General features: G+C 35.9%; 1 protein-coding gene across 2 annotated transcripts in view; it reads left to right on the top strand.

Annotated features, from left to right (window-relative positions):
• Window positions 1-13,128, top strand: part of ACADL (acyl-CoA dehydrogenase long chain) — a 52,693-nt gene extending 39,565 nt beyond the window's left edge. For both annotated transcript variants that reach the window (XM_043577715.1, XM_043577714.1), the window contains 3 exons: window positions 1,937-2,064; window positions 6,122-6,208; window positions 11,881-13,128. In XM_043577715.1, coding sequence (XP_043433650.1) covers window positions 1,937-2,064; window positions 6,122-6,208; window positions 11,881-11,974 — 309 coding nt within the window. In that variant the 3' untranslated portion in view covers window positions 11,975-13,128. The remainder of the gene's footprint in view (window positions 1-1,936; window positions 2,065-6,121; window positions 6,209-11,880) is intronic.
• Window positions 13,129-13,588: the final 460 nt, after the last annotated feature.

Below are 13,588 nucleotides of genomic sequence, written 5' to 3'. Positions count from 1 at the left end.
GGGGAAGAAAGTTTTGATGTGACCCAGCATATTCTGAATTAGAGGCCAGGATACAGAGGTGGAAAATGTGTGGCATCAGCCATTCTACTGTTTGGTTTTAGAACCATTAGGTGCCAGCTATATTGTCTGTTTCTAGAACAGGATGGAATAAAGCCAAGGGAAAGGCAGTCAATTGGGTTTTTCATTAGTATGGTAGTTATATTGATACACCTCTGAGGAATCTGTCCCTCAGAGTTCCTACTCCTCCTGACACCCTGGTTTTGCCTGGTCCACGGTCTTATTGTATTCCTTTTCTAGAAATGGAAAGTTCCCAAACTGTCCCCACTACAATGATGTTGAAAGGTTCAGTTTTGTGGTTTGAGAATTGCTATAACCAGTATGAATGGCAGGCAGGGCCAGCATCCTCATGAGAATCTGGTCCCTGAAGCCTTCCTATTGGGAACTCAATCTTGGGTTTGAACTTGCCAGTACATAGGTGTGGCATATTAATGTCTTGTTTGAGTTGAACTGTGCAACCTTTTTCACTAACTTCCATGCTTTTTTTTAGCCACAGTGAAGGTCTCACTTATAAATCTCATAGCAGAATGATCAAAACTCTGTTTCTGCCTGTATTTTCATAAGGAAGGGAAAGCCAGCTGACCAGTCCTGGGCCTTGAACTTGAGAGGTCAACTAGAATGGGGTGTATTTTGGGGAGTTACTCAAAGTGGAAAGTCAATATGTCAAATCCAAGTCAGTTTCCTGAAGGAGGTTCAAAAGTTGGTGCCAAAGAGACCAAATGTAAACTCAGAATTTAAGGTGTGGGAGCCAAGAATCTGGAATGTAAAAATATTTGATTGAAATGAAAGCAGTCAAGAACACTTGAGAATAGTCTAGATAGAATGATTTCCAAGGCTGGTATAGGTTGTCTGTGGCTGGCAAGAGAAAGTATAATATGTTGACATTGTTGACCATTCCAGACCATTCAGTTCAAGTTAGAGACTAGCTATTGAGGGGGGTCAATGGGGGAGGGTGGAGACAGGCGGAAGAGGCTGAAGGATACAACTTTGATCTCTTGAGTGCTGATGTCGTTCTTCTACTGCATTCTATAGATCTAGATTAACTACTTCCCAATATAAAATAATGTTTAATGTTTTTAATGTCGTCTTTCCAGCTTGTTACTTTGTTATTTTACTCTAGAACAAAGAATCAGAATAGAGAAATATATATACTTAATTAAAAAATATGTATACTTAAAAAAAAAAAGGATGTGGGGGTGCCTGGGTGGCTCAGTCAGTTGAGCAACCCACTCTTGATTTTGACTCAGGTCATGATCCCAGGGTCGTGGGATGGAGCCCTGAGTCAGGCTGTATGCTGAGCATAGAACTTGCTTAAGATTTTCTCTCTCTCTCCCTCTCTCTCTTTCTCTGCCCCTCTCCTCAGTTCTCTCTCACTCTCACTCTCTAAAATAGAAGAGAGACAGGCAGAGAGAGAGAGAGAGAGAGAGAGAGAGAGAGAGAGAGAGAGAGAGAAATTCTTCATGGTTTTAGATTCCAGAGGAAAATAGGTGTTTTTAACAGCTGTACTTAAAGGACTATACCACAAGATGGTGCTCACCTATTAAAGTCATGCTGGTTGTCAAGCAGTTTCCCTAAATGGGCTAAACTTTTTAATCTAAAACATGAGATGTTATTTATCATTTACTCTTTTTTTTTTTTTCCATCTTCTAGTACAACTTTCCTTAGTGGTGATGAGTATTGTGGGTTTTAAATTTAAGCCGTTTAGTTAATATTTGCCTCTTTTGGAGAGTAAACAAACAAACAAACAAACAGTAATTCCACTTTTGTTTTGCTCTAAAGGTCTTTTATTATATAATTTTAGATATGCTAGGTGACTAAAAATGTGCTCTTTTAGTATGCTCACTTCTTTTTTCCCCCTTTCATTTCTTTTAAACTCAAGACAGTGCAGCATAAGCTGGCAGAATTAAAAACACACATTTGTGTAACCAGAGCTTTTGTGGACAGCTGTCTCCAGCTGCATGAAAAGAAACGTCTGGACTCTGCCACTGCTGCCATGGCGAAATATTGGTATGTGTGCCTCAGTAATTAAAATGTGGTGTTTGCATAGACTGTTATGGAATTCTTCCAACTTTAAACTCAACTTTGAGGGTCTTAAAAGAAGAAGGCTGTGAAAATGAAAACTAACAGTAGGAACCAACTTTTTAAAAAACGCTGAAAGGTCCCATTAAGCCTATTTATAGTGCGCTAAAAATTACTCAAGTTGATTTAACTTTTAGCTTGCAATTGAGAATAAGATATTGCGGCGCCTGGGTGGCTCAGTCAGTTAAGAGTCTGACTTCGGCTCAGGTCATGATCTCAAGGTTCGGGAGTTCGAGCCCTGCATTGGGCTGTCAGCACAGAGGTACCTTTGGATCCTCTGTTCCTTTCTCTCTCTGCCTCTCCCCAACTCCACACACGCTTTCTGTACTTTGTCTCTGTCTCTCTCTTTCTCTCTCTCTCTCTCAGAAATAGATAAACATTTGGGGCCTCTAGGTGGCTCAGTCAGTTAATGGCTCAGGTCATGATCTCATAGTTCGTGAGTTTGAGCCCCACATCAGGCCCTGTGCTGACAGCTCGGAGCCTGGAGCCTGCTTCAGATTCTGTGTCTCCCTCTCTCTCTGCCCCTCCCCCACTAATGCGTGCATGCTCTCTCTCTCTCTCTCTCTCAAATATAAACATTAAAATAAATAAACATTTAAAAAAGAGAGTAAGATATTAAGGTATTGAAGTAGGATGACTGATTAACTCATTCAAGTAGTAGTTTAATTTCAAATTATCTGATGAGTGGCAGTATAGTGAGACCACAAAAGAACAGTATCACTTAGAGTCCTGAGATTGAATCCCAATTCTTTCATTAAATAACTATAATTAAATTTAATTCTCTCTGGGTTGGGGCACCTGGGTGACCATTTGGTTAAGTGTCCAACTTTTAATTCTGACTCAGGTCATGATCTTACGGTTCATGAGTTTGAGCCCCGAGTTGGGCTCTATGCTGACAGTTTGGAGCCTGCTTGGAATCCTCACTCTCCCTCTCTCTCTGCCCCTCCTCTTCTTGTGCTCTCTCTCTCTCTCTCTCAAAATAAATAAATACACTTAAAAATATTAATAATTCTCTCTGGGCCAACATTTTGATATCTCTGAAATGAGTAGATTAGACTCCATTTTTGATTTTAAAATGTGTCCAGATCTAAGAAAAATTTCTGAAAAATTGATTATCCAATCAGAAGTTGCACATGCTCTATTAAGTGAAAGGGAAAGTGTCCTATTAAATTTGGAAAGAACTTTCATTTGTATTAAAGATGAGTTAATTGAAAAGAGACTCCTATAAGGCCTTTGTTTATTTTAAGATGCAAGAACATGGTTTAAATCAGATACTGAAAATGGGCTTGGTTTCCTCTGTTTTAAAAACAAACATTCTCATATCTCATTAGCCCAAAAATAACTTAGAAGAAAATTCCTGTCATTATTCATTAACCTGTGTTCAGTTCAGTCAGAACTAGAGTGGAGAAGTATGCAGAATAGTTCTTTATGAAATGATTCCAAAATAATAAAACTGGCAGGGTGGAACTGATGTGGAATTACTGGGAACTTCTTTTAGGGGGAGACATTTTACATTTACATTTATAGCAAATCCTGTGACTAGTTGGAAAAGTGTAAAAATTTTTTAGGCAAGGTATTTTTAGAAAAAGAAATATTCAGATAGCTATTAACCTCATTGTTCTTAAAAACACCAAGTTTCTAGGGGCGCCTGGGTGGCGCAGTCAGTTAAGCGTCAGACTTCAGCCAGGTCACGATCTCGCTGTCCGGGAGTTCGAGCCCCGTGTCAGGCTCCGGGCTGATGGCTCGGAGCCTGGAGCCTGTTTCCGATTCTGTGTCTCCCTTTCTCTCTGCCCCTCCCCCGTTCACGCTCTGTCTCTCTCTGTCCCAGAAATAAATAAACGTTGAAAAAAAAAAAAAAACCACCAAGCTTCTAGACATACTGTTACTTCACATTGAAGGAGAGGAAGCAGCTAGTTATACCCAGTGAATATTTCACTAAAATACTTGCCAAATACAAAAATTTATAGAATTCCAAATATTGTTGCCTCCTGAGTCTTACCTGTTAATCATTATATTGTTGCTGTACTTTTTAGAAACATCCTCACCTGTCTTATGGCTTGAGTTAAAAGTTATTTTATTTTTTTCCCAAATTTTTATTTAAATTCTAATTAGTTAACATATAGTGTAATGTTGATTGCAGGAGTATAATTTAGTGATTTATCACTTACATGTAACACCCAGTGTTCATGACAACAAATGCCCTCCTTAATACCTATCAGCCATTTAACCCATCCCCTACCCACCACCCTCCATTGATCCCTGAGTTTGTTCTCTATCATGAAGAGTCTCTTATGGTTCGCTTCCCTCTCTCTCTCTCTTTTTCCCCCCTTCCCATATGTATATCTGTTTCCCACATGTATCTAAATTCCACATAAGAGTGAAATCATATGGTGTTTGTCTTTCTCTGACTGACTTATTTCGCTTAGCATAATACTCTCTAGCTCCATCTACGTTGTTGCAAATGGCAAGATTTCATTATTTTTAATGGCTGAGTAATAGTCCATTATATAAATATACTACATCTTTATCATTCATCAGTCAATGGACACTTGGGCTCTTTCCATAGTTTGGCTATTGCTGAGAGTTAAAAATTATTTAAAATAGGCAAATGTGTCTATTCTTACTTTTGCTTTAGGTTTCCCATTATTGAAAAATACTTTTAGGGGAGCCTGGCTGGCTCAGTCAGTAGAACATACAACTCCTGATCTTAGGGTCATGAGCTCAAGTCCCATGTTGTGGGCAGAGTTTAAAAAAAAAAAAAGAAAAAGGAGGGGCACCTGGGTGGCTCAGTCGCTTAAGTGCCAGACTTTAGCTCAGGTCATGATCTCACGATTTGTGGGCTCAAGCCCCACATCCGGCTCTGTGCTGACAGCTCAGAGCCTGGAGCCTGCTTTGGATTCTGTGTCTCCCTCTCTCTCTGCCCCTCCCCAACTCACACTATGTCTGTCTCTCAAAAATAAATAAATAAACATTTAAAAAAAATTTTTTTAAGGGAAAAATGAGATGCCTGGGTAGCTCATTTGGTTGGGTGTCCAATTTTGGCCCAGGTCATGATCTCACAGTTCGTGGGTTTGAGCCCCATGTCAGGCTTTGTGCTGACAGCGTAGAGCCTGCTTCAGATTCTGTGTCTCCCTCTCTCTCTGCCCCTTTTCTGCTTGCTCTCTCTCTCTCTCTCTCTCTCAAAACTAAATAAACATGAAAAGGAATCTCTAATTAAAAAAGAAAAAAAAGAAAAATGGGGTGAAAAGAATTTTGAACTTATATTTTTATGTTGAGATGAATAAAATCCCTACCAGTTATCTTATGAATTTTAATGTAGTTAAAATTACTGTGATGAGACCAAACAAGAATATTTCTCAAGTATTTCATATTAATATACATATACTTTGGGAATAATAATACCCAAGTAATCTTTTAAAAGTTTCCTATATGATGGTATGTACTTTAATAGTACTTTTTAGGTTTTTACTTTTACTTTCAGTTTATTTCTGAAAAACTCTAAAAAATTTTTTTCACAGTTACTGAAATTCAGAATTGCAACTTTCGGGTAGAAGTGGCATCTTTGGAGAAAAAGACATATCACAAGGCAAAAGAAAATGGATGGCTGTATAACTATACATTTAACTGAGATTATATGGAGAATTTAAATAAATATGCAAAATTCAAGTTTTTATTATGTCCTTCTCAAGCCTAAAGTAGCCCAAAACCTAATAGACTATGCTTTCCACTTTTTATTTCTAGCTTTAACAAAAACCCAGCCAGAACCAACTGATGCAGAAAGTATTCATTACATGAAAACTTTCCAGAAGTTTATTGCATATGTAATTTATATCAGTCTTCTCTTGTTGGCTAATATGTGTAATTGTAATTGTTTGATAAATGTATGTATTTAAACAGTCATAAATTATTTGTTTCCTGATTGTGAAGCACCTCGCGAAAACCCATTTCAAATGTTCCTTTTTTGCTTTTTATTTTGGTCATCCAGGGCAAGTGAGTTACAAAACACTGTAGCTTATGACTGTGTCCAGCTCCATGGAGCCTGGGGATACATGTGGGAGTACCCGATTACAAAGTGAGTATGGTTGTTGTGGTACACACTTCTGGATGATGTGAAGAAAAAGGAAAATTTCTTTACTGTACTTTGTGCATTGAGTGTAGAGGGAAAAGAGATGCAAAATCTTTGCATTTGTCAGCTGACTACAGAGTGTGTTCAACCAGATGAAACAGCTTCAGGTTATCAGCCCACCTGATAACCTTTTAAAGAAAGGATTTTATTGCTTTTAAAGAAAGGGAAGAGATCAGTATATAATAAAACTTGGCTTTATTTGAATCGTTTTACAGAAGGACTAATATCACTTTTGTTATAGTTGAATATTGTATTTTATTGGTTAACCATAATCTGGTTATTTCTACTTTTTTGCTATGACAAGCAATGAATGCTGCGACAGAACACCTTTATGCGTTTGTCTTAGATACATGTGTTTTCGATTACAATGGGACAGAGTTCCAAAAGTAGTATTGCTATTTCAAAAATATGCACATTTTAAATTTTAATACATTGCCAAATCATTTTCTCCAGTTAGTAGCAACTCTTACTCAAATGAAAAAAGTCTGAGGATAACTTATCCTCCTAAACTATGAATGTTCTTGCTTTTTAAACTTTGTGCTAACATAATGCATAGAAAATAGGTTATTATTCTTCCTTTAATTTGCATTGGCTATTAGTTATTTTATCTTATTTTATTTTATTTTATTTTACCCTGGCAAGAACATTTAACATGAGATCTACCGTCTTCATAAATTTTTATGTGTCGCATACTGTATTTTTTTTAATGTTTATTTATTTTGAAAGAGAGAGAGAGAAAGTACACATGCATGTCAGCAGGGGAGGGTCAGAGAGAGAGGAGGGAGAGAATCCCAAGCTGGCTCTGCAGTATCAGCACAGAGCCTGATGCAGGGCTTGAACTCAAGAACTGTGAGATCATGACCTGAGCCGAAATCAAGAGTCAGATGCTTAACCAACTGAGCCACCCAGGCACCCTGCCATGCTGTACTGTTAAGTGTAGGTACAACGTTGTGCTGCAGATCTCTAAGGCCTATTCATCTTGCTTAACTGAAACCCTATGCCCATTGATTAATAATTCCCCATTATCCCCTTCCTTTGTTCCTGACAACCATCATACCTCTTAGATTCTGTGAATTCGGCTATTTTAGATACTTCATTATAGGTAGGAATCATGTAGTATTAGTCTTTCAGTGACTGGCTTATTTCACGTAGCAGAATGTTCAAGTCCATCCAAGTTGTCACACATTGCAGAATTTCCTTCTGTTTGAAGGTTGACTAGTATTCCATTCCATTTTCCGTATACATTCGTCTGTCCGTGGACGCTTAGGTTGTTTCCACATCTTGGCTCTTGTGAATAATACTGCAATGAACATGTGAGTGCTAATATTGCTTGCAGGTCCTGATTTCAATTCTTTGCAATAAATACCTAGAAGTAGAATTTTAGGATATGTGGTAGTTCTGTTTAATTTTTTGAGGAACCTCCATACTATTTTCCATCACAGCTGCCCTGTTTTGTATTCCCTCCAACAGTGTGCAGGGGTTCCAATTTCTCCACATTCTCACCAACACTTGTTGGCCTTTGTTTTTTGTTAATAGCCATCCTCACAGGTGTGAGGTGATATCTCCTTGTGGTTTTGATTTGTGTTTGCCTGATGATTGGTGACAGTGAGCATTTATTCATATACCGTTGGTCATTTATATGTCTTCTTTTAAAAATATCACTTTTTAAAAGTAAAAAAAAAAGGCACTTTAGGAAAAAATTTGCACGTGAAAAATATCTAAGTTGTCACATCTTAAGCATTTGATTATTTTCTCTAAAAAACAAGTTAAAAGTAATCATTTTTTCCAGATATAATTTTTATTTCCTTCCAAAGAAATTAAATGCACCCTTTTTTACTCTCTTACACATGAATATTCTTGTTATTAGTTTGAAGCAGTACTGGTTTCTCAGTAGGCAGCATCCTCTTCTACATCTCTTTCTCCACTTCCATAATCTCTTCTTTCCCTCTTCCCCTTGACATTTCTCGTCATCACTCTAGAAAATAAACCTTTCCTCTAATTTAACAATATTTTCAGTTTATAAAACTTACTTAAAGAAGTTTTACTATATGGAGACAGGTCTGGTTTAGTTCTGAATCTGAGAATGTGGATGCTATGGGCTTCTAAAAACTTTTTCTAGTTTTTAGATTTTTTTGTTTTTGTTTTTATTTTTTTTCTAGTTTTTTTTGTTTTTTGTTTTGTTTTGGTTTGGTTCGTTTTTTTTTTTTTTTTCCTAGTGGCTCTGTTGGTTAAGTGTCTAACTTTGACTCAGGTCATGATCTCATGGTTGGTGAGTTCAAGCCCCACATCAATCCCCACATCAAGCTCTGCATTGGGCTCTGTGCTGATGGTGCAGAGCCTGCTTGGGATTCTCTCTCTCTCTCTCTCTCTCTCTCTCTCTGTCTCTCTCTCCCTCTCTCTCTGCTGCTTCCTTGCACACACACACTCTCTCTTCCTTGCAAAAATAAATAAACTTAAAAAAAAACTTTTTCTATTCTAATTTTAATGTAAATACATACTATCTAAAGGGAAAATTATCAAATTAGTATTCAAACTGACTTTGACATTTATCATTTTGGCAAACATAATTGGAAACATTTGATACATTTATGGTCTTTAATGAGGAAAATAAACATTTTAGTTAAGTTAAATTAAGAACAGAAGCTGCAGCATAGATATAATCTGCTAATTTTCTGTAAAATTAGTTCAGAAAGCTTTAATCACAGGGTGTGTATAATTTACAACCTTTATAAAAACTCAGCAACAACTAGGGCTTTCCTTTCTTTGGGAATGTAGACGCGAAGTAACTAAATGATTTTATTTATATATATATTTTTTGGCAATCCTTGGACTTGGATTTTGGTATATCCTTTCAGAACTACTTCAAACGAACCTTAATCAAAAGCAGATTTTTTTTTTAATCTTTGTGTAGTCATGAAATCAGAAGTAAACACTGAGTTATGCTAGCACAAATTAAATCATCCCTGGAATTTTTTTCTGTGCATTTTCATGTTTTATTCATAATATTAATCCATCTTATTCACAATATTCACAATGCTAAGAAAGTCAAATCATAATGAATGTCTCTATTTTTATACTTAAGTGTGTTGTTCCAACCACTGCTGGAAATGTAAACATGTAGTGGATTAGTTTGTCTAGTCTAGTTCGGGTTCTAAGGAAGATACATGAGGTGAGGGGTCACCCATCCACATGACTTAAGATTAGAGTGCAGAGTAAGTCTTGCTCTGTGTTTTCTTAGAGGCGATTCCTTCAGGTCAGTAGCAAGCAAAAATTGTAGCTTGATGGCTTATTTGAAACCCCTGGTTTCAATTTGAGAGACTTATATTTCCTTTCAAGAATAATAATCCCCTTCTTGGCCGGTTTGTTAGTTCAAAGATTGTATGAACTTTTAAACTAGACTGCTATTTCTCACCCCAGAGATACAAGGAAAGAATTTTTCATAAGTTAACAAGAGATAGAGTAGTAGATAGCATCAAAGGCTGATTAGACACATTAGGGGTTATGTGGTTGCAGTGCACAGATTTTGATTTGATAGGAAAAAAAATCACTCTAATGGTGTTTCTTATATCCTCGGATTAAGCTATTTTATTTGTGTATTTATGTGTGTGTATTGCTGAGTCTTGATTTTGCAGATAAAACAGGTGCTTCTTTTTTTTTCTTTTTTTTTCTTTTTTTGCTTTTTTGCTTTGTTTCATTTTATTGTTGTTGTTTTTAAAATAACTGGTCTTAAGCTAGTGAACTTATTTGACTCTTACTCATTAGGCTTGGGGCCTGTAAGAGGTGAGGCTTAAGCATTGCCGTTTCAAGACCTCTCTGCCATGCTAGGAAGAACAGCCTGAGATACAGAGCTCCATCACTGTGTGGTTAAACATTCCTTCTGCTGCCTTTCTCTGTTAATTTTAGTTGATGACTGAATTTAATTAGTAACCTATAAAAGGTCTACTGATCTCTTTCATTACCTACTCCATTGGAATTTCTTTAATGTGAAAAAAAGAAAAAAAAAAGCCCAATGCAATCCAAAAATGTCTGGAAGCGTTGAGATTGCTGAAGTAGGCCAAAGTGCCACGTAGATTCTCCATATGCAAGTGCTGGATTTTGTGAGCACAATGGAATCTGTTCAAAAGAAAAAATATATATACTTGAAAATACAAATATCTTTAGATTCCAAGTTTCAACAAAAAGTAGGTATTGAGACTCTAAAATTCCTTGGTAATACACTAAGTCAGTAAATATTTACTGAATGCTTACTTTTTATAAGGTACCATGAAGAATATGAAGAGTCCAGAATTGGTCATGTTCCTAGAGAGCCAGCATATTTAATTTGTCTCAAATGTTAAATTAAAAAAAACATTAAAAAATAAAAAGCAAAAACCAAAAATAGATTCTATGCTTGAGAAAAAAAATGCCTTTGAATTTGAGTCCAAAGCTCAATAACTAATCCTACATGCTTGGGCCAATGAAAATACTATGATATAATAAAAAAGATACTTGCCAAAGTGGCAGGATACCTACCTTCTCAATCCAGCCTGCCAATTATCTGTTATGTGATCACTAAATAACAACCATTAATTAATATGTGTATTAACTACGCTGCATCTCAGTTCCCTTACCTACAAAACAATAATAATATTTATCCTTCCTGATGCTGGAGTTGAGAGGATAAAATGAAATGAAAAAAGGTAAAAACAACTATACAGTATCACGGTTGCTATCTTTGCTACCGAAAGTGAATTCCTGGTAACGTGTGTGTGTGTGTGTGTGTGTGTGTGTGTGTGTGTGTGTGTGTGTGAGTAAACTCAGCTACTCAGTATTTTAATGTCATACATTACTGGAATTACTACTAACCATTTCTAAAAAATAAGTTACTTGTTAACTTTGTGGGAAGTAATATTTTCTAAAGCATCGATTTATACTCCTGATGGCAGCAGTGGTGGTGAAATCTAAGGGATGTTAGAAAATAGATACTTTCTTTTCTCTTTTGTTTCCTATAAAACCAGTGGATTTCAACATTTTTAAGGAAACATTAAAGATAATAAGAAATTGAGACATTCTATCCACTCTAAATCTGAAACAGCCTTTTTAGAATGCTAGTATATGTGCTGAAGTTTACAAAATTAAATCAAATGAAACATACTAATAAATGTTATTATTGGGGTTCCTGGGTGGCTCAGTCAGTTAAGCGACCAACTCTTGGTTTCTTCTCAGGTCATGATCTCAAGGTTCGTGAATTCAAGCCCTGCATTGGGCTCTGTGCTGATGGCTCAGAGCCTGCTTGGGATTCTCCCTCCCTCTCTCCCTGTCCCTTCCCTGCTCATGCTCCCTCTCTCTCAAAAATAAACATTTTTTTAATGTTATTTTGAAATTGTAATCTAAATTGTAATCTAAACATCAAGCAAACTAAAAGCTGTACAAATGATCAGTACCTTAATAGAATTTGATAATTATACAAATCTAGGATGAATGCCATACTGAAAAAAAAAGTAATTTATAGAGAACTTTTATTTTTTGGATTTCATTAAATGAATACTTTAAAGGAATCAATAGTTTCCTGCTGAGACAAAACTTATAACTTCCAGTATCTTTTATGTATTCATTCAATCATCTTCTGATTTACTTAGAGCTTATGTGGATGCCCGCGCTCAGCCAATCTATGGTGGTACCAATGAAATAATGAAGGAGCTGATTGCAAGAGAGATCATCCGTGACAAGTAGACATCTGCCCACATCCTGGAATCCTATTACAACTAATCTGCTTTTAAATCTACTCAAGATAAAATGCAACCTGGAAAGGGAGGAAATGCTAAACATGTTTTTATATGTTCTCTCTGTTGAAAGAGAAATCAAATATGAGATTAGTACAATGATAGGAGAAATCTTTGAATTCAAAGATTCTAAAATTGTCCAGTATAGGCTTAACTTTTAATTTTTATATAGCTAAAAGGCAAATATTTTCTGATTCTAGAAGCCTTGGTGTTTGGTTTTTCCCTAAAATTCTAAAATAAATAAATAAAAAATAATTGCTTTCAAATTGAGACAGCAATAGTTTTGTTATTATACTAGAAAAACATTAATAGCAGTTAGAGATCATTGACTTTGAAAGGGAAAAATAAATATAATATACAATGCAAATGTTTTCTACCACCCTCCCCTAAACCTATTTCTAAGCAGTGGAATCATTTCTTCAAACAAAAGCTTATGAAGAGTCTCTATGAAACGGTGATGAGTGCTTTTAGTGGAAGCAGGAAGCCCTCTTGCCTTATTGCCTTGGATCCACTATGACTCAAACTGAGCATTCACTTGCCCAACTCCAGCTAGAGAATGTGGTGGCTTATCAGGTGCCTGGGTGCCTTAGTTGGTTAAGCATCTGACTCTTGGTTTCTGGGGCTCAGGTCTTGAGTTCGAGTCCCACTTCAGACTATGCTGACAGCACAGAGCCTGCTTGGGATTTCTCTTTCCCTCTCTCTCTGCCCCTCCCCAGCTTGCTCTCTCTTGTGCTCTTTCTCTCAAAAAAATAAATAAATAAACATTAAAAAAAGAGAGAATGTGGTTGTTTCTCTTATCTACTGGCACTTGGGCTTTTCAACAGATACCATCCCAGTTTAATTTATAGTAGAACACAGAATCATTTATCATCCTTTAGTTCCAATATATTGGTATATTTATAGATATCAAAACAGTGACTTTTATTTTGGAACAGTGTACTTTTAAAAATTAATTTAACAAGTACATTGTGTCTTCTATAAGCTAAACTGTTAAAAATATGATGGCAAATGAAACTGGCAAGATCCCTGCTAATAAGTGAATAAACAAGTAAGTTACAATAAATAAAGTAAGAACTAAATAAAAACAACAAGATGCTTTCAAATCATGATAACTGCAATAACAAAGTAAGCATTTGAAATAGGAAGGCAAGGGGGTGTCTGGCTGGCTCACAGAGTTGATAGAGCATGAGACTCTTGATCTCAGGGATATTAGTTCAAGCCCCATATTGTGTGTGGAGATTACTTAAAAATAAAATCTTTTAAAAAATAAAATAAATAAAACAAAATAAGAAAGTGATGAAACATTTGATTTGACACTTGAAAGTAATTATTATCAAAAAACAAACCATTAATTTAATTTGTATTCTTCTAGAATTATTTCAGTACGTTTTTTTTTTTCTTTTTGCATATACTTGCAATACAGTGAATAAAGACAGTTTTAATGGAAACAAATAGATGTATTCTTGGTAAACTTAGAAAACCTAAACATTTTATTTGTTATTATTGGTATCAAACATTGTTTTTTTTTTTTTTTTTTTTTTTATTTATTTTTGGGACAGAGAGA

Source organism: Prionailurus bengalensis, chromosome C1, assembly GCF_016509475.1.
Source record: "Prionailurus bengalensis isolate Pbe53 chromosome C1, Fcat_Pben_1.1_paternal_pri, whole genome shotgun sequence".
Taxonomy (NCBI): domain Eukaryota; kingdom Metazoa; phylum Chordata; class Mammalia; order Carnivora; family Felidae; genus Prionailurus; species Prionailurus bengalensis.
This window is presented reverse-complemented; position numbering and strand designations above follow the sequence as displayed.